The 20,838-nt window shown below is 42.5% G+C and overlaps 2 protein-coding genes across 2 annotated transcripts in view; both read right to left on the reverse strand.

The window, feature by feature from the left end:
* LOC133143001 (dynein axonemal heavy chain 9-like) overlaps window positions 1-5,511 on the reverse strand; it is a 50,662-nt gene extending 45,151 nt beyond the window's left edge. Inside the window, exons 1-4 of the mRNA XM_061264710.1 lie at window positions 5,378-5,511; window positions 4,101-4,340; window positions 3,566-3,726; window positions 745-901 (exon numbers count right to left, since the gene is read on the reverse strand). Of these exons, the coding sequence (XP_061120694.1) occupies window positions 745-901; window positions 3,566-3,726; window positions 4,101-4,340; window positions 5,378-5,470 (651 nt within the window). The 5' untranslated portion in view covers window positions 5,471-5,511. The remainder of the gene's footprint in view (window positions 1-744; window positions 902-3,565; window positions 3,727-4,100; window positions 4,341-5,377) is intronic.
* A 214-nt stretch (window positions 5,512-5,725) lies between these two features.
* On the reverse strand, window positions 5,726-18,364 carry dnah9 (dynein, axonemal, heavy chain 9). Its single transcript, XM_061264967.1, has 27 exons — window positions 17,857-18,364; window positions 17,295-17,425; window positions 17,025-17,236; window positions 16,161-16,394; window positions 15,921-16,088; window positions 15,736-15,852; window positions 15,553-15,679; window positions 15,129-15,231; window positions 14,946-15,014; window positions 13,416-13,542; window positions 13,197-13,343; window positions 12,723-12,831; window positions 12,552-12,661; window positions 12,215-12,350; window positions 11,035-11,231; window positions 10,705-10,967; window positions 10,230-10,391; window positions 9,941-10,163; window positions 9,712-9,878; window positions 8,858-9,001; window positions 8,594-8,753; window positions 8,285-8,377; window positions 7,761-7,893; window positions 7,416-7,693; window positions 7,028-7,158; window positions 6,812-6,938; window positions 5,726-5,917 (listed from the first exon to the last, which is right to left on the reverse strand). Exons 2-27 carry the CDS (start codon window positions 17,362-17,364, stop codon window positions 5,726-5,728), a joined length of 3,999 nt encoding a protein of 1,332 aa, XP_061120951.1. The 5' UTR covers window positions 17,365-17,425; window positions 17,857-18,364.
* Window positions 18,365-20,838: the final 2,474 nt, after the last annotated feature.

A 20,838-nucleotide genomic window follows, 5' to 3' on the forward strand; every position in this document is an offset into this window, starting at 1 on the left:
TATGTTACAAATCTTTTTTTCTTCTTCTCTTGAAATGAACAGAGAAGATAAACCTGGAGCTCCTCTAACACAACAAGACACTGACAGCAAAATAAGTGGTCCGAATGCTTCCCACCCACATTGAACTTTTTCTAGCATCAACTTCCGAGTTGCCAATTGTTCTCCCGGGACTAGTTGGAGCAAGATGAAGGAGGCAGCTGACTTCTTTCCAATTACAGGCCAAAAGGAATCCTTTCCTGACGCAAAACAGAGCTGACTGGAGGATTGATTCGACTTGTGAGCTTATGAGAACGTGTACGCCAGTGCATAACTGAATAGGAGCAACAGCGTCGGGGCTCTGATGTCAGTTTGTAGAGCCTGTGTTCCTCCCGGAGTATATTAGCACTTCTCTTTGACAACTTGCCGGGATGCGTATCGCCAGGGGTGCTGTATGGCGGGATACTGTAATGATGCACCTGTCTGGGAAAGCGGGAGGCAGCGGGATTGCAAGATTATGTTTATGCCTCCTTTGACCACTCCATATGCAGAAGGTGTCCATGAGTGAATAATAAATCCGGTTGAACGGAGGGCATTTTGACAAGGCTCGCTGAAGAAATAACTGTCAGGTAGGAGCAAATCAGCTCTCCTTCCAAAGGTGGGATGAAACGCGGAAAGATGAAGAAAGAGGCTTGACACATTGAATGACGAATGTACTGCTGACAGAGACAAAGATGGAAAGATGAGCACATCCAAGTGTGGACTCACCTTGTAGTCCATCTGCTCAGAGCAGTTAAACACATAGACCATGATGCCCAGGGCTCGGCCCAAGTCTTTGGTCGTCTCCGTCTTGCCTGTTCCTGCAGGTCCTGCCGGAGCTCCGCTCATGCTCAGGTGCAGGGACTGAGTCAGGGTGATGTAACACCTACATGTCAAGTCCATAGACAAAAGAGGACACTTTACATTCACGCAATAAATAGATCATCATTATAAATACAAGTCTAATTGGATTGTAAGGTTCTCCACACTTTAGCATTTGAAAGCCAAGCTCTCTCGTTTATCATTAGTGGCTGATTTCACAAATGTTCTTCTGGATGACAGGACAACACACCGCTGAGGCGCTTAAATCTTTTTTTTAAATATATTATGTAACTACAGTAATTTTCGGACTATAAATCGCAGTTTTTTTTTCATAATTTGGGTGGGGGGGGCGACTTATACTCAGGAGCAACTTATATACATATATATGTTTTTCTTTTTTTCACTTTTTGGGGCATTTTATGGCTGGTGCGACTTATAGTCCGAAAATTACGGTATATGTTGCAGGCAGCCCAATTCAACTGTCCCGTTCTAATCCTTGTGATAAAATGCTGTGGTTAACTAAGACTTTGAGGACGAAAGGATTGAAAAGTCCCAATTCTACTCCCGCCGTGTCAGTACAAATAAACTCTTGACATTTGTATTCCTATGAGCAAAAGAACGAGCAGTCATTGCGCATAACCTCATTATATGATAATAGAATCAGCTTCCGTGCGTTGATTAGCATAGAGCTTGATTAGCAATAGCAGTGATTTCTTCTCCGAGAGAAACCTGTCGGGACTAACAAACAGTCAAGCAATTTCATATCAATAAAAGCAAGCAGCGGCGGCGGCGGCGGCATGGATGTGAAATGATGGAGACAATCAACACGTTATCGATCAGGGTGATAAATATCATGGCTTGACTTCGATACCAGCTGATTTGAACGAGTTGCCGCTTAATAAATGAGGTATGGACCAGGAGAAATAATGGAAAGCATCAACACGGACAGAAAATGGGAGAAGACAAATGATTCCATCTGTATCAACCAAATATGAGTGCCAACAAGCTTTGTGGCAGTCCCTTGAAATATGTGCAAAAATCTCCCAAGCTGGACTTCGAAAGAAAGTGCAATACATCAGTGCGTCTGGGTGAATTATCATTCGACACCTGCATTTCTCTGCATCTGCGTCACGAAAATATTCCTGACAATGCAGCAGCGTTCAAACTCCTGCAGTCGATAAATATTGATGCACACACGCTGCCAATATGCTGTTATAGATTGAACAGAGCCATTCCATAGGTGTCAAAGTGACGGCCCGGGGGTCAGATCCGGATCCGTGGCCTGTGAAAGCAACTTCAATGATAATATATTTTTTTTTACAGCAACTTCAAAAATAATGTAACAAACTGCTATCCTGGATGTGATTTCAAAATGCGTAATCTATCATATACCGTAATTTTCGGACTATAAATCGCAGTTTTTTTTCATAGTTTGGGTGGGGGGGCGATTTATACTCAGGAGCGACTCATATACATATATATGTTTTTTTTTTTCACTTTTTTGGGCATTTTATGGCTGGTGCGACTTATACTCCGGTGCGACTTATAGTCCGAAAATTACGGTATGATGCGGCCATTAAAGAAGCCATATCTAGAAAGTGGCCTGTGACAAAAATAAGTTTGACACCCCTGTCATGGGTCACTGACAGCTTGCTGGCTCCATGTTGCCCCCAAGGACCACATGAGTAGCCTGATGCGGACCTGTTCCAAAAATAGGTCATTGTTTGCAGCTCGTGAAACGGAACATTGTTATTGCGTCGATAGAAATTACAATCTATACGCAAAAAAAGAAGTTTCAAGAGTGCTGAGCCATGATTCCGGTGATGCTGTTTAATACCGGGATGCTTTTGTTTGACCGTGTGAAAAATATTAAATGCAAACAATGCCATTTTCCATCCGGATTTAAGAGAGAACTAGAATACTGAGACGGACAAAGACAAACAAAGGGAGGTGAAGGTATCATCACAAGCCCACTCTTTGAAGAAAACTTGGAGAGAAGAAATTTACATACACCTTGATAAGATTGAAGGAACAAAAGGGGACAAGATGCAAACCGCTCATGAGCAAAAAAAATTGAAAGAGGCACCAGAAGCTCCAGAAAACATGCTTATAGCTGTTTCTGAAGTTATGGATCAAAGCTTAAAACAAAATGTCCCTTAATCCATAATCAAAATGAACACTGTGGCTTTCTGCAAGGGCATGCAGGCAGCCCCATTCTTGCTGGCTCCTACGCTGGCTGATGTGGCCATCAAAGCCTATTGTTTCTGCTTTATTCTGGCTTCAAATGGAATACCGGCCGCTCGCTTGGTCAATCTGGCAGATCTGGAGCTGCATAATCACACTGCGCCGTTTGCCAAATGGCTCCGCGAGGCAGGTTTTTATCTCTATGTTGTAAAAAAAAAAAAAACTTTATCAGTAATCCTGTGGAAACATGTGCTTGGGAACAAACAAAACAATGGTCAACTTCCCCCAGGTGAGTCGATCCAAAAGATTTTGCTTGCCGTGGATGTCTACTGTCATCCAAATGGAGATGACTGCAATCTTTTTCTTATCATATAAAACAAATGACTGAAAAATAATACTGTGCAGTATATTGAAGCCACTGTAATCGCCTTACCTTTAATCAGTCGTATTGTTTCAAGAATAATCGGCAAGACGAGCTTCACAATCACAAACATTGTTTGTTGACATCAGATGGACTTTGGAGAAGATTGCTAGATTGTGCTACCTGTCTGTTAGAGGCGTGATGACGAGTCGCGGCGTGTTGCCGAGATACTCGTAAGAGTAGCGGAACTGGGCATCGCAGATATTTGCAAAACAATGGCGCTCCTTCTCATCCCAACGGTGTCTCAGCTGGGAAAGCCACACAAATGCTTGAGAATTCTCCACCTGGAAATACAAGTTGAGAAAATAATATTCTAGGAGTCCACACTTTGTTTCCATTCTTTTCTCCAAAATTCTAATCTTGTCGGCCTGGAGCCGATATCCTGCTTGTTTATGACAGCGTTAAAAGACCCAAATCAAGGGCATTTCCTTTTCAGAACACACTTTGTGACCTTGTCAAGTATTGTGATTGATTCAAATGGATCTGGGATCCCTGCTAAGCTATAAATATCATGATGCTTGTGATTCACTTGGCTTCAATTCAGCCATTTGAGCCTTCTGTCTTCGGCAGCCCTGATACCAAAAATGTTGCTCCGTTTCTCCCGAAGCCAATTTCGAACTTTGGGACTCTCATTTTCCCTTTCGCTCTTCCGCTTTACCTTGTGTGCAATCATCTTGGCAACCACATCTCTGGCGTGGACGTCGATAGTGCAGATGGTCGTGACCTTCTGCCGATCTCCGGGCGAAAGCTGGCCAATCAGCATGGAAATGAGGGTGTTGAGCTGAGACACCTGTTTCTTGTAATAGTCCTTGAGAGCGCTGTCGTTGCCTTCTTCCAGACGGCCGAACGCCATTCCCACATCGGAGGTCCACCAGATCTGAGTGCAAGTAAGTGCCACCTGAAAGAAGACATGAAAATATTAAGATTATATTCAGTCTTGCCGCATTCAGCATTTGTATGTCCATATGCCTTCTGCATATAAATGATGCTTTTAGAGCTTCTCTTCACTTCCACACAAAGTTAATTGCACCCAATCATGAGTGTTTTTTTTTTAATGAACCTCGTCCAATGACAGACTCAATAAATACTAACCCATGGTTGCTAGGCTGGTATAGTATTTAATACAGATATTTAATTCCGGTTAGCGCTAGTTTAGAAAAATACTTGTATAAAAGCGTAGATGAATGGAAAACATTATTTGAGTAACATTCTTTCCATGCAAAAATAAATCAGCTGATGTAAATTTGTATTCATAAGTCATGCTCTCCTGAATTAAAAACGGGCCAAAGAAAAGGGCAGGAGTGCTCTGGTTAGTCGGGATGCAAATTAATCACATCATCAAATATTCACTAACTTATTCTGTGTGTGTGTGTGTGGTTTTTTTTTTAAGTAGGGGTCACATAATTAACCCATGATGTCATTTCTATTTCGGAGGTCAGTATTAAAACGGTAGACGTGATTCATAGATTAGTCTGGAGATTTCATATTACATGTCAGGCGGAATAATCATTTTCTTGATTTTACATCAATATAAAGATGCGCAATACACGTGCAATAATACTTGGCATTATGGCAATCAAATAAAAAAAGAGATCAAATCAAATCAAATACAAAATAAAGTTGATCAATTGTCCAATTCATTTTCATTTTATATTAAATTTACAAGGAAGGTACGACCTTGGTTCTTACTGCTTTCCCTATTTAGGATTTAAAAAGCAATATTTGACATGCCAATCTATCAGATTATAGTTTTAAGGTATGAGTCATTTTTTCGATCAAACAAGGTCATTAGCTCGAACATATAGATAACACTTCTATCTGATCTCGAGAACAGCTTGCCGGATAATGAACACCTTTCTGGCATCGTCAGGCAAAACATGCTTTTGAATTATTTCACAAAACTCCTGTTAGATGACACGTGGATCTAATTTTCACCTGAGCTGGGTAATCAAACAACCATTGCTCTCTGGGCTTCTCCTCGTAGGTGCTCACTGACTCGGTCAGCTCGTGACGAAGAGTGGAGCGCATGCTCTGCAGAAGATGATTTAACCACACTTCCACCTTATACAACAAACACAGAAAAGACGGAATATCAAATATAATCTGATCTTCAAACCAGGGTAGAAAATGCAACTTGATAGCAAAGCAGCCCCAAACCACCAAACTCCTCCATCATGCTTTACGTACAGCTAGTACGAGGTGTGTTGGACAGCTTCTTGCATTTAATGTTACATAAGTTGCAGATACAGCAATTCTGTAATAATTGCCTCATCAAATTCGAACTCAGCCTAGAAGACATTTACATGAGAAGTAGATGTTTACCTGTCCAGCGCAGTCACAAGACTGATTAAAAGGGACATACTCCCCTTCTTTGCTATACATGCCCAGGCCCGTCTTAGAAGGATTTCCCTTTTCATCTACTTCAAATTCCATTTTTGCCATGTTGTCAAATAGCTTCGACAGATGCCTCTGGACCTGAAAAATGCACACAATGGAAAACTCCAGGTACACAGACAAAGTCATTGCTATTTGATGCTACTGTTTTTTTTAATAGAAAGCCATGTCAGACTGTGTGCATCCTAGATTCAATGCAAAGATTTTGTTTCAAAACTCTCTGGATGAGAATGCCATGAGCAACATTGCCTCAGCGTGGAAGCTTGCAGTACTACAAGATGCTGATGAACCAATTGGACATTCTTATAGAAAATAAAATGTCATCATATCAGGTACCAGGACAGATATAGATTTGGGGTCTTTTCTCATTTCACTCGTAGGGAACATCTGAATGTTTTATGAAGATTTTGGGGGGTTTAGGTGTGAAGGAAGGTTATGTTTTACTTATCCAGTGGACATGCATAGTGTCTAAACTGCAGTGACTAAAATAATGATGATAGGCGCATCTGGGCACAGGCACTGTAACCTGGCAACGGCTGCGTGAACACTATCGCAAGCTGAGCCTCTGGAGCAGATGGAGCAATGTACACAGTGATAATGAATTCCATTGGTGGAGATTCACAAAGCTCAATGTCCAGAGTCTTCCAAGTGGTTCCTTCACAGGATTGCACCACCAAAAATCGTAGCCCCGCCTCCTTTTTTTCATATGCTTGGAGTCTAAGCTGGACTGCACCATCTTGAAGTCAAGTAATAAAGGTCGGTGAAGTTTGCGTGGAGCTATGTGGCCAGGCCTGTCAATTTTATTTGCCAAAAAAAAAAGTCATGAAAATAACTTTTGCATAAGTCACCTATTTTTTTTTTTTGGCATGATTGGCTGATCATTTTAGTCTGTCATAAAGCTAAAGGTGTAAAAAAGGCGACCTCCCCACCACCCCCAACAGCCCAAACTTCATAAACAAATAATAAAGCAGCCACCTGGTGTGGGTTGGTTCCATTCGAAAGAATGTCTAAGAGATCAGCTGAAGAGACGAAGTAAAAGCGAGGGAACGCCAGTCGCTTGATGTCCAGATAATCCGCCAGAGCCTTTTCGCAAAGGGACAGCCTGTAAAGGCAAAGGCAATCCATTTGGGAATTCATAAGAGATTCCAAAAAAAAAAAAGACACAAGCATTCATATTGTCTTAAGCATCACCTGCACTGGATGTTCTCCAATTTGTCAAACAGAGCAGGTCGATTGGTGGCCTCTACAACGTTGGGCGTTTGATGCAGCCAGTTCGCCAACTCTTTGAAATGGGCATCAATCGCTTCGAAGCGCTTAGAGTCCTGCAAAACAAATTCCACCAGGGAGCACAGCCAGGGGATTTAGTTTTCCACATGAGAGAGGGAGAATTAAAGGTACGTATAATAATAAACATCTGGGTAGAGGCTCACATCATGGAAGCAATTAAAAAGTCAAGTAACCACAGCTCTACTAGCAGTATGCTGACTAATAAATTCTTCCTTCAAAAAAAACCACAACTTTATCTCGGAGTTCAAGTTACTTGCTGTTAAATAATCCACGCAATTGTGGAAAATCTAACCTCAGGCAGCTGTGACCGAATGTCCTCTGAGCCGATGAAGATGCTCTCCAGGTGAGTCCACGTCCGTTGCACCTCAAACCAGATGGAGATGACAGAGTCGGCCACAGAGAGCTTACTCTGCCAAGATGATACTTCATCCAAGAAGTGGGCAATGTACTTGGAAGAAATCAGGTTCTGCAGTTGGACCTGGTTGTCTTCCAACGTCTCGATAAGTTCCTCGTCCGAACGCAGTAAAGGGATTCCGGTACGATGGTGCGGCTCATATTGGAACCGCATACCTGTAAAGGATCATGTCAAGAGAAGACATCTTTTGGAAAGCACCAATCGTGGAAGTTAACGCTAGACCTGTCCATGTGGAGTTGAGCTCCGAAAGAACTTTCTCCATTCCCAGCTCTTTCACAGCCTTGTCTACAATCCCTCTCACTTCTTCTTCAAAAGCATGCAGGTTCAGTTGCAGCAGATCAGCCAGAGTGGTTTCCTGTACACAATAGCAATGAACCCCTTAAACTGTGGGATTATTTTTTTTTTTTGTAACGCTCCAAAGGCTGTGCAATGTGAAAAAACATTTACTGAGGTCGGGCCGTCGTCATGTAAAATATTAAAAGCGGTTAGCAGATTGCGTTTCACCAGAAGTGGATAATGAAGGTTTAACCCTGGAATTGGATTCACTTATTATTATTCAGTTTGGTATGCGGACAAATTAGCGATCCAACTGCTGCTTTATGAAAGAATATTTACAATGTACAATAAAAAAAAATACATAATAATTTTAAAAAGAAATCAATCAATAAAAACAGATTACAAACCTGGTCCATGTTAAAACAAACTCCAGTAGCAGCCATTAATTGATGCCAGTGTCGGGCCCGTACGGCTGGATTCTGCAGCTCTGCAACCGCCCTCAGGGAAATGAGAAGGTTCTTTACCATGCTGTCCAAACCTGTGAAGGCCTCCCACGCTCTCATCTGCAAGTGTCACAAAAGGAAATAAAAAAAAAAAAAAGAAGCCTTGTTAGATTTAGTTTATCCATGTGAAGTCAAATAAGCCTGACTTTAAAGTCCCGTAGCTTAATTCAGCTAATAGTAGTAACTCAACAAACGTTATTGATGATCTGCGTGAAGGGCAAGAAAACTTGTCTTTCCATATTGACAGTGCTCTTCACACCCGATTCGTCCCCTCACCTCCTTATCCAGCCCTCGAATATCTTTTGAGAAGCGTTTGCACTCCAACTCCATGTCCTCCACATCAATCTTCCTCCAGGGAGTCATTCTCCATTCGCCCATGCTGGATTCCACCAGAGTGATCATGTCCCACAGCTCCTTGAGCAAGCCCACCTCACGCCTCGGGGATGAATGACACAAGTCAAAGCGACCGTATTCGGAGTGCACCTCCAAATAAGCCTCACTCATTCCATTGCTCATTAGTGCCACGCTTTTGAATCTCACCTGCATCGGCGTAGCTGTTTGTATTCCGAGACAGTCACCTCAAACAAGCTGGCGGATTCCACCAGGGAGGCCATCTCTGCCTCCTGCTCCTGGATCTGCCTGTGAAATATGTCCAACATCTGGTGCGGATTCTCGCTGTCGAATCTGAATGAATGCAAACAGGTAGACATTAACCCCGGTATAGGGGGGGGGGGGGGGGGGGGGGGGCTCTTGTTTTGATAATAACCGCCTGTATAATTGCCAAAGCTGCAGCATAACAAGAGCAGGTTTCCTCATGGCAAATTAAAAATGACTTCCAAGACATAAATAGGACGTAATCACGCCGCTATTAGCAGACCAATTACACTCGTGACTAACGCGACAATTACATATTATGACGAAGCGTCTCACGCAAAGAATTAATGATCATTATTGCAAGATTCAATTAGCCTTATCAGACGTCCTTTACCAATGAGGACGCAGAGAAAGGTGACGTTCATGCAAAGATGCTGGAAAACCAAATCAAAAGGTCAACTTCAAAACCTTTTGCAATGCTTATCCGTATTTTTATCAGGAGAGTGTTTTTTTTTTTAAACATGTTCAATAAATCCTGCTAAATAAATATTATAATAAAAATAATCGTGATTACGATTTTCTCCATAATCCCCAGTTTGAACCCACCCCGACTGAAATCCTGGGCTGTAAATTGCATTTGCATGAAATCACTCAATGTCTTCAAATTGAATTTCTCCTAATAAAAAGACACTGAAGTCCATGCAAGCGGGAGGTCCAGTATAAAAGCAATTCATTTGGAAGCACAGTCTACAACGCATATGCATTATCTCAGAGGACACGTCCTTTGGCGTCTTTGTTACCTGAAGGGCCCATTGTTGCGAAAATGTTCCCGGAACGTGCGTTGCTCCACTTCAAACGAAGCGCACTTTCTTCGCAAAGTGGCAACCTCGACGGCTTGCAGAGGCGCTACTTGCTGTTTGACTTGCACCGCCTTCTTTTTCACATTGCTCCACTTTTCGGGCAACTCCTGAAGACAGCCCAGATGGAAATGGTTCCTTTCTAATCTAAAAGATTTCAAGTCATCCTTACTTGTAACTGCTTGTGCACAGCGTCAGGGAGATCCTGCTCATAATCTTTGAGCAAAGCAATGGTTTGCTGCAATGGCTGAAATATGCCATCTGTCGTGTGTTGTCTCTCCTTGACAGCAAGCAAATGGCCCAAGACTCCCACCAGGCTCTTGTCGTCTCCTTCCTCTACTTGCTGGCTGAGGCTAGTTTCGGCCATGATGATGAAACTCTCCAGTTCTGATAGACTACACAATACGATAATAATGGTGAAATAGGAAGCGGAAGAATACGTTTGTTGAAATGTACTCAACCTGTTAGTGACATGATCAATAAGGTGTTGTTTGAACATGAAGCTCCATTTCTTGATGGTGTTGAGCAGGGCAATCTTCAAGCCGCGGCTGTTGACACGCATCCAGCCATGGAATAGGTGGACTGGCTCCAGATCTTGCACCTCATCATAGATCTTCTCATACCTACATTCAAATGTCAAATGATTTGTAGGGCTCTCACTATTTAGAATCCATTCTTTCATCATCAATTATTTTGTGAATGAATCGAACGATCGGATACAATTTTCTTTGCATTCAAAATATGAAAAAACTTTTTTTCTTGATTACAGTTATTTTGATTTAGTGATGGAAAAAAACTGAACAACAGCTAAGCAATCTGATACAAGAAGGATTGATCTTCGATTTTCAAAGTAAAAGTAGGTTTGCGGAAATGTCATTTGGGATTCAACAGAAATGATAAAACAGCTTTATTTGCAGAAATGGAACAAGCACTCACCTATCCACTTGATCTTTAAAGTTATCCAACGTCGGTGGCTTCTCTGGGATAGAATCTTCAACTTGATCTTCCATTTCCTGGTCGGTCAGAACATGACCATAGCGGAGAAACTGGTGCAGAAACTCCTTCCTGTCATCTACGTAAAGGTAACTGTAGCGTTCCAACGAATTCCGGAAAATGCAGCAAGTCGTCATGACGCTCTGCACACGATCCATGAGGAGAAGACGCATATCTGCCAAGTCCGGCATGTCTTCCATGTCAGCCTGGTAGAGGGTCAGAGTTCAAACTTGTTCATAGCCATCTTGGAGTGGTGAAGGTCACGCTACCTACCTGGTAGTGAGGAAAAGAACTGCGCTGGGAGAGGCGTGGCACCAATGAAGACACTCGGAACACGTCATTGATGAGACTCTCCACCAGGTCATGGAAATTTGCTCTTTCTCCATACTCCAGAGATGGTACAAACACCATGTGAGGAACTTTGAGATCCAGCTGGGCCTCAAACAGGGGTACTATATTGTCTCTTTCATCTAGGCCACATTGGAATAAACAAAATACTTTGATACAAAATTAAACATTAATAGCAGAGTATTTTTATTTATGTTAAAGAACTTTACAAATCTATACAACAAAATGAGTGATGATGTCACTTTTTAAATAGTTCCGATTTTCTGTCACGTTTTAGTCCGTTTAAAAATGGGTTCAGACTTAAGTGGAATTTTTCAACACACTCTAAAGACCTTGGATGAAATGGATTTAAAAGCTGAAATATTCATAGGGACATTCTGGTTATTGTACGGGACAAAAGTTTTCATTTCTCAGCATTTCTATGGTAGCTTCACTTCAGCTCAGTGACACACTCAGGGGTCAGTTTATTGAATTCGAGAAATATCCTATTCACAAAGCCACAGGGAGCATATACCGTTTCTGCTGACATGCTGCTATATTGTTTTGTGGAATCTCATTTCAGAACGTCCTCAAAATTAACCTGATATGAACCATCGCCCCCAAAATTTAAAAAAAAAAAAAAGCAAAACAATGGCCATCATTGTTTGTCTCCAGTTTCACCGCAATCTAGCAGCGGTGAGGAAACAATGAGAGGAAGGACACAGTAGCAGCAGTCTAGCAATAATTCCTAAAATGAATCCTCGTCCATCTTGATAGTACAAATCTATCTCTTCCCCGCTCCCGATAAAACACCCGAGTGACATATACTGCAAAATCGCTGAAAAACAAATATCTTAAAGGAAGCTGTTTCAGCCAGTCAATTACATTTTGATTTCTCATTAAATATTTTGCCATTTGGAAATCGGGAAGTCGCAGATTCACTGACTCTTAACAACTTTGACAAAGTTGAATAGAAAGATTTAAAAAAGTAGCTATAATTACCCGGGTTCATATATATTGTCTTTTTGTTTGGAGTTAGCATGGTAAATGTATATATTACTGCTTTTATTCCTCCAAAAAAGTGATATGTTGGAAAATGTCGACACTAAATTTCGGAAAAGCTTACCTGTGTTTTCCAGGAAAAACTTGAGTGAACACTCTATGCAATGATAAAATCCATCAATCACCATATCGTCAATATAGTCCACATAGGCTTTCCAATCTTCTGAGGATGGATCCGACATGAAAAGCTGAAGATTTCTCTGAAAAGAGGATATTGGGAAAAATCAAAGGTTTTCCAAATTGCTAACCAATTTAGTAGAATAAATTACATTGGTGAGGAAATGAATCTTATCTCCTGTCGATCGTATCATGGAATAAAAGCGATCCAGCCTTTCGACCCGATCGTCCAGACTCAGCAAAGTGTCTTTTTTCCCCTCCTTCCTGTCAAACAATGGTCTTGCCCAGGATTTGATACAATTCTGGATCTCTTCCACATTGTCTTTGGTCTTTTGGAGTCGGCTCTCCAGGTCACAGATGGAATCCCGCAACTCTTGAATATACTGCCAAATGCCTAGAAATAGCAAAAGACTGAGTAAATATGTTCTTTGGTGAAGAATCGATAAAGGTCACACCTTGGCTGTTCCAACTGAGGCTCTCTTCAGCCTTTCTCAGCTGGGTATCGACATCACTGAGCTGTCTCTGGAGTAGTGGATTCTCCACATCAAGCACAGACTGAATCATCTAAAATATGTGGTCGAGGGAAGAAGATCAAATGAATTGAGCTTTTCGCTCCGAGCAGCATTGTGAATTTCTCTCATGTGCGATACTCATAAAGCTGATCAAATAGGCAAGATGAGATTTTACAATTTGCTTTTTTATTCTTCCAAAACACTCAAAATGAAATGATTGAGCAACACATTCCACTGATCGGAATAGTGTCATGGAAATGTGAGCATATCTCAAATCACCTTCCCCCAATGAAATGAAAGGCAATGCCATTAATGTGTTCCAGCCCCATCCATTTGGTTCGGATAAAAAAAAAAATAAAAATGGGTAGCACACCCTGCTGCCTTTGCGTGAAATGTAAAATCAAAGCGTATGTTGACCTTGTTGTATCGTCCTGCAGCGAGTTCCAGGCTGGCCACAAACTCCCACAAGTGCCATCTGCTAGCATAAATCTGCACCGCAGTGTCGGGAATCACTTCAGTCTGTGTGGCCTCCAGGTACTTCACTTCCCTCAACACGGATGCAAGCTAAAGAAGAAGCATTTATCGTAAATGCGCTACTGACAAAAAGAATATGCGCATGCAATGATTCACGGCAACCTGGGTGTTAAAGTTGACCGAGATCAGTGGCGAGGATGCGTCTCTGCAGATTAAGGGGAGGCTGAGGTTGTGATGACAACTGCTGTCAACGGTCCTCGTCCATGTCTCGTACAGGCTGATGCGGTATCTGAAAGAATGTACACTTAAGGCACCAAAGTGGTCTAACATTGTTTTTTCATTCCCATTAAAGCAGTCACGGAAGTGCAAATGGCTGGGCAGCACAAAATGGAGGGCAGCTGGAGGTGATATGAGGATAACTTCATTTGTCAGGTACTACGGCCATGTCAATCTGTAAATAGCAACTATTATGAGGAGTACTTCAGTGTGCTCCTTATTGGATTTCTGCCGGGAGCTTCATTTCCTGATAGTGGCAGCGCAGACACAGAAGCAATCCAATGTCTTGGTAATGCTCATAAATCATGCAGCGTTTTGTCAGCGGGGAGTAATGTGTAAGGATGCCCGGCCCAATCAGGAGTGGAAGGGTTAGAATGATGACGCTTTGCGCCTATGATTGTTAATAGAGCAGCAAGTCTAATGAGGATGTATAGAGATCTTGAAAGAGAAACAGGTTGCTATTATTTATTCATTGTTTAATACCGTAATTTTCGGACTATAAATCGCATTTTTTTCATAGTTTGGGTGGGGGGGGGGGGGTGACTTATACTCAGGAGCGACTTATATACATATATATGTTTTTCTTTTTCATTTTTTTGGGCATTTTATGGCTGGTGCGATTTATACTCCGGTGCGACTTATAGTCCGAGAATTACGGTAATGAATAGAGTTGTACAACCAAAGTGGTTCAGTGACTGAGACCGATGGGATAAGCTGAGAGACAAATGAATATCTATTAAAACCATCGAGCAGCATTAGGATCAGTCTGCCTTAACGTGTTCTCTACAGGAATGGACATTTCATCTCACAACGTAATGTGTCACGTTGTAAAGATGTAAAGTCAAAAAGAGCCGGACGGCCCAGTTGTGAACAAAAGTTAGTGTGACGATTAAACCTTGATAGATTACAACTTGACGTGGTTAGTGTAAAGAATTGGAAGCAAAAGCTCTTTCTTGCCGTTATTGGCTCTTTCATAATTCATAGCAGCAATGGTGGCCCTCAATGAGATGATTTATCGTGCAGGTTTTGATGTTAAATGTGGTCTAAAAGGCCATTTCTCACTTGGCATCGGTGAGTGGCGACAGGCCATGCGAGATTATGAGACTCCTGTGAGATCATCTACAGAGCAGTGCCCCAGTAATGAGAACATCAATCACGCCTGGAGCTGAACGTCTACGTTCGCATTTCACGTGGGCAGCTTCATAAACTAACTACATCTCATATATTTAGCAGATGAGGCTGCTGGGTAGCGTTCCGTACGACAACTTTGGACCGGCTAATACAATTTCAATCTAATTGTTGAGAAATTGAGATTTTGTGAATATTCCGCCATAGGTTCAGCAAACATCTCCAAGGTATATCTTTTCCCCAGCGATATGACATGTTACGCAATGTAGGAAAATAAGATGCTCCAACCTGTCAACCTCTTGCATCAGCTCCTCATACTTCCCCATGACCCAAACTCCTTGTGCTGACTCCAGGCACCTAGCTCAGAGGATTTCCCCAAGATTAGATTTATGGAAATGTTCTTATCGGTAACACAAATGCAATGTAGTTATTTGCTCTATGTGTTGTCTGAGGAGATGAGAGGACACTCACGGGTAGGAGCAGAATTTGAATTTGGAGAAGGGTGTCTGCATGCGCTGCTGCAGCTCTTGGGCCCATCTCAGCCCTCCAGCTACTGCTGGCATATTCTTATTCACTGGAGCAGAACCTGTGGTGGAGTAGTATATTACTGCTATTTATATATATATATCAAGTCTGAGCATAATTATATATGCATTGCTTCATTAGGGTATGCATTATTCCTTCAAATTGAAGCCGAAAAAAGGTTAGCAGCTATTGTCACCTGCACGTTTCTTGAATATTCCTTTGTGCTACGCTGTTAGCATATTCTGTATTCATGATTGTTGGCTGCCACGGAGTAAAACTCATTAAATTCACCCACTGAAGAGTTTTCAAGTGATGCCAAAAAACTTTCTCAACTTTTAAAACTTACTCCGATCATTTGCAAGCCTAATACGTTCCTGGTACAGGACTTTGCAGTTGTCCAGATCCTTGTCAAACATGCTTACTAAGCATGAGTATCTGTCCAAAGCATCTTGAGCTACCAAAGGACGCTCCAACAAGCCTCTGAACATATCCACAACCTGCAGAGATGGAGATCATGAGAATGTCCATGCCTTTCAAAGAGCGGGTTCATTACCTTGAAGGAATGTTCCAATCCTGAAGCGTCGTCAAAGGCCTGACAGAAGATGGCTCCTAATCGCCGGTCCGTGTCATCGGCTAACAATTTGAAGTCGAGGACGTCGTTCTCAAACTCCTGCAGGGCAGAAACCACAGCTAGGCCCGCAGCCAAGAGCCTACTGAGCTGCGTGAAGTACTCCTCACCTTGTTGTCCAGGTCCAAGCAGTCATAGGGCTTCTCTGTTAAGCTCTTGAAACGATCCATAAACTCCTGGTGGAGTTGGTGGACCTGTTGGCTTAGCGCTCGGCCTCTAACACCTCCAATCTCTAATTTCTCAAGCTTTGAGAAGTCCACTGCTACCAAAAGGATATCCTGATATGGTCGATAGAATGAAACAAGAAATTGATGCAAATATAAAATAACACTTTATTTGAACAGACTTACTTGTGTGGACACGAGTCTGTCGAGAAAGCTATCGAGTCCAGAGAAGACCAAGGTCGAGGAAAAATCCCAAGGTTTCACCAAGTTCCCATTCCTCTGGTACTGGCTCAGATTGTTTCGGTGGTCCTCAAAGGTGCTCTTGAAGAGTTCCAAAATGTCCAAGGTTGTTTTCACTTTCAGAAGACTCTCGGAAAGCTCGCCTTTGAGAAGTTCTTCTGGTATCAAATAACCGCGAGCCTGACAGAAAAACCAAGACCGTTTATCAAAGCAGGGAGACCAGATCCATACTGCAATTACCGTAATTTTCGGACTATAAGTCGCGGTTTTTTTTTCATAGTTTGGGGGGGGGGGGTCGACTTATACTCAGGAGCGACTTATATACATATATATGTTTTTTTTTCACTTTTTTGAGCATTTTATGGCTGGTGCGACTTATACTCCGGTGCGACTTATAGTCCGAAAATGACGGTACATCATATTTCAAGTCTTAATCAAACACAACAGATCCTTCTTTTGCCAGAAGGGAGAATGATTTTTGCATTGGAAGACCGTTACCTGCCATTACAAGTCATTCAAGTCGTGGTCTGTTTTTTCCACGTCAAACCAGAGACATTTCTTTCCAACACATCTTTTGAAAGAGCTTTAAAAGTAGTGTTGAAAAGAAATACTGCAAGGAAACCTTAATGAGGCTTTTATCTTAAGCAACATGGAGGAGAAAATAACCTCAACTTGTCTTTAATGGACTAACGGAGCACTCCGTTTTCACTTATGGCGAGCCTTGCACTGACAGGGGCTTAATTCAGAAAAAGCTTTTGAGGCAGACAAAAAAAACATGTCGACTACTCCCTGAAAACCTCCCCAGCTGACCTGTTGTATGAGGACATTGCAGATCTCTTGGAGTAGAAGAATGAGTCGCGGTGGAGTGTTGTAGTGTCCGGAGTTGGCCCACACAAGACATACTGTGTGCATCAAGGGGCCCATCTGACCTTTGACATGGGAAAACTCTCCATTCTCCATGTCTTCAAACAGACGCTGCAGTGGTGCCAAGTAGGTACAGATGTCCTTTGCCTCCTCCAAGGCTGCCCAATCAACAGTGGCTTACACACATATATATATTCAAAGTCTCAGAGTAATTACCTTCCCGGACTTCCCGTCGGATGTTTTGAAAAGCGGGAGAATAGCTGCTCTCCACAACGTCAAGCAGCATCTCCGTTTTGCTCCCTTTGTGTGATGTTAATTGGGTGTAAATGCACTCCAAATCAGCATATCTTCAAGGCCAGAATAAATGGAGAAGACCAAAGGTCACATTTGTATGCTTTTGACTTCTTCTATGAATCATTCTAAAGGTCTTTGTAGTAAGATGATCTGTAGATGATCTGCATTTTATTTAACAGATTGTGCAACATCGATTTCTGTCAATGAAAAAAATCTGCAAAACGATCTGCGTAATGTTGAGATTTTTTCGACAACTCAAATGTTCTTTTACATAAGGTGTTAAAGACTTCATCAAGCGGTACAGAAGAAGGATGGACTTCATCATAGTAAGACTAAAAACACCTTTGTTGGAATCCGTAAATGGTCCAAAAAAAAAAATCTACAATAATCTAACTCCAGGGCTCTGTGACACAGCATTAAAAGTATTTGTTTGAGGTTGCCAGAGGATATTTTGTATCCGTAGAAACACATCTGCTGACCTGACCTGTTCTTCCAGAAGAGCAGCTCTGTGTGCGGTGTGGGGGGTTTGCCTTCAAGCAAAGCCTCCGCTGGTTCTTTTATCAGCACTGCACGGATCTGATGGCTCCACTCAATCACTGTTGACTCCAAGGAGTGGATGATGCTTTTATCTATTGTTTCCCCCCTGAGAAATTTCACAGCTTTGAATGAAAATATGCCGCATTATCATACAGTCCGCTCGGCTTACCTGTTATCCGTCTCCACAGCGTCTAAACCGACAGAAAGGGGCAGCAGTGTCCGACCTTTGACTTGGCCTGTCATGACAAACACGCCGCTCTTGAGGGAGTGGAGGAGGTTCTTCACATCTTGGGCTAGCACCTGAGGCCATTCGGTGTGGTTCCTACTGTTGGACAGCAGTGGGGTGACAACCTGTGGATCATCCAGTTGCAAGTATTGATCTTGAGCATTTTTGAGGAATGTGGGCATCATGCTAATGATCTTCTGAAGTTGACTCATCCTCTCATAGAATCACAAATATCTGCCACAAGTCAGAAATAAATGTACAGATAGCTGAATAGTTGAGTAGTTACCTTTTCAATCAGTGCAGAAAAGTGGTCTAGTGGCGAGTGAGACAAATCACCGCACACCAAGTGGTCCACCATACCTTTGGCGGTTTTACTTGGTTTGAGAAAGTACACCGATTTGTTTTTGGACTGGAGTGTAAAGTTAGTCACGGGCTGTAGCAATCCTGTCGCGGTCACGCACACCACCAAAGTCCTGTGCTGCGGTTTGTTCAGAAAGTCCTGTAGAATCTGAACGTTTTCCTGGCAGGACAAACATTGTTGCCATCGGTCTTGTTTGACTTTGAGAGTCTGAAGCACGTAGTCTTCTATGAAGTTCAGTCTGCGGTCCTCAGCAGGTGAGCCGTCCATGTCCGCTGGGGAATTCAGCCACTGGGCCCAAACCGCGTGAGTAGGAAGCCTCCATAGCAACGCAATGTTTGCATTAATGAGGCCGTTGCTAGGGGAGCTGACTTGGGACCATCCCTCACTCCATGCACGTGCTTACTGGTAGCCATTGTTATCTTGGGAACTGTTTGTTTTAACTTTATAACAATGGGCGTGTCGTTACGTACCTAATAAAATGAAAAAAAAAGTGAAAAAAAATGTAAACATGTTTTGACATTCAAAGGCGCTCCCTGTCAAGTGGCATTATGCCTGAAATTATTAGCATTATGAAGCTGCTAGACACTGGAGTGGACCATCACCTCACTGACTGGACCATTGACTACCTCACTAACCGGCCCCAGTACGTGCAACTGCGTGGCTGCCGATCAGAGGTGGTAGTCTGCAGCACTGGAGCACCTCAGGGCACAGTCCTGTCCCCATTTCTTTTCACACTGTACACCTCGGACTTCACGCATAACACTGACATCTGCCATCTCCAGAAGTTCTCCGATGACTCAACCATAGTTGGCTGTATGTCTAAGGGGGGCGAGCTGGAGTACCTGTCGGCCATCAGCGCCTTTGTGGACTGGTGTGAGCACAATCACCTGTGCTTGAACACCAGTAAGACGAAGGAGCTGGTGATTGACTTTAGGAGAGGAGCACCTCCCCACTCACCGGTGAACATCCAGGGTCAGGACATTGAGGTCGTGGACAGTTTCAGGTACCTGGGTGTTCACCTCAACAATAAACTGAACTGGACGGATCACATGAACGCCGTCTACAAGAAGGGACAGAGCCGCCTCCATCTCCTGAGGAGACTCAGCTCCTTTGGAGTGAGCAGGCCTCTGCTAAAAACCTTCTATGACTCAGTGGTAGCCTCTGCTATCCTCTACGCTGTGGTCTGTTGGGCTCCGAGCAGCACAGAGAGGGATAGGAAGAGGCTCAACAAACTGGTTAAGAGGGCCAGCTCTGTGGTGGGCTGCCCTCTAGACACTGTTGAGGAGGTGGGCGAGAGGAGGGTGCTAGCCAGGCTAGCATCCATCAGGAACAACCCCTCTCACCCACTGCATCTGACCTTGGAGAACTTGAGCAGCTCCTTCAGTCAGAGACTCAGACTCCCCCCGTGTAAGAAGGAACGCTACCGCAGCTCCTTCATCCCCACCGCAATCAGGCTGTACAATGACAACCTGTAAACACATCCTTCTGTGCAATACTTTCCCCATAACGTGCAATTCTTCCAATGTGCAATATCCTCTGCCACACAATGCCTAGATCTATTTCACTTCCATAACCTGTGCACTATTTATTTTATTTCTTTTATTAGCATTACTTAACTCATACACTTCATACACTTTACGACACTTTACCACTACATTTTTATCCTCTTTTTGTAAATATTCATAGCTTATATTTTTAGTTTTACTACAATTGTTGTTATTTTTCCATATTTTTCTTTTTATATTGTATTCTATTTTTTTTGTGCCGGAGGACTACGGTCCAGAAGTCTCTTTTTTGCACCTTTTCCCCCTACTTGTACCTTCCTGTAAATCGGGCTGTTGTTACATGCAGTTTCTCACACGTGAGATTAATAAAGTTCCTCTTATCTTAAATCATTTCTTGTTCAAGTTAATGAGTCTATTGATGGAAAACATGCTGGGGATGAGAGAAGATTAAATCTGCAGCACAGAATTATAATTTTGTTCATCATGAGAAGAAAGTGATAGGAAGATTTGTTTTTTTTGGTTCATCTATTTATTCTAAAATGAGACTATTTGTCTCACAGAGGAGACATGCACGTTGTAGCAGAAAAAGCTATTAAAAGATGGAAAAAGTCAACGGAGCAGTGCACAGCTCTCCAAATTGCACATTGATGCATTGAAGCTACAATTGAGTTATGATTTGGAAACCCTTTGTAACAATTTGTATTATTTATTTCTCATTTGTTCTTTAATTTCATTGTATCTCAGCATTTTGTTCAAGGTTTTCAAAAGGTTCATTTTGTCAAGCAGTTTCAATTGAAGTACTTTCTTGATTGAACCGGTCTGGAGGTAATCAGGCTT

The sequence above is a fragment of the Syngnathus typhle genome, linkage group LG18 (assembly GCF_033458585.1).
Source record: "Syngnathus typhle isolate RoL2023-S1 ecotype Sweden linkage group LG18, RoL_Styp_1.0, whole genome shotgun sequence".
Lineage (NCBI taxonomy): Eukaryota > Metazoa > Chordata > Actinopteri > Syngnathiformes > Syngnathidae > Syngnathus > Syngnathus typhle.

What these genes read in the sequence shown, in the direction of transcription:
- dnah9 (XM_061264967.1), bottom strand. Translation starts at nt 17,364, where the DNA reads ATGCTGCTTGACGTTGTGGAGAGCAGCTATTCTCCCGCTTTTCAAAAC. An exon ending in CGGTCAACTTTAACACCCAG is followed by an intron (nt 13,344 to 13,415) that starts GTTGCCGTGAAT and finishes CTTCTTCTTTAG; the next exon opens with CTTGCATCCGTGTTGAGGGA. An exon ending in CCTCAGTTGGAACAGCCAAG is followed by an intron (nt 12,662 to 12,722) that starts GTGTGACCTTTA and finishes TGCTATTTCTAG; the next exon opens with GCATTTGGCAGTATATTCAA.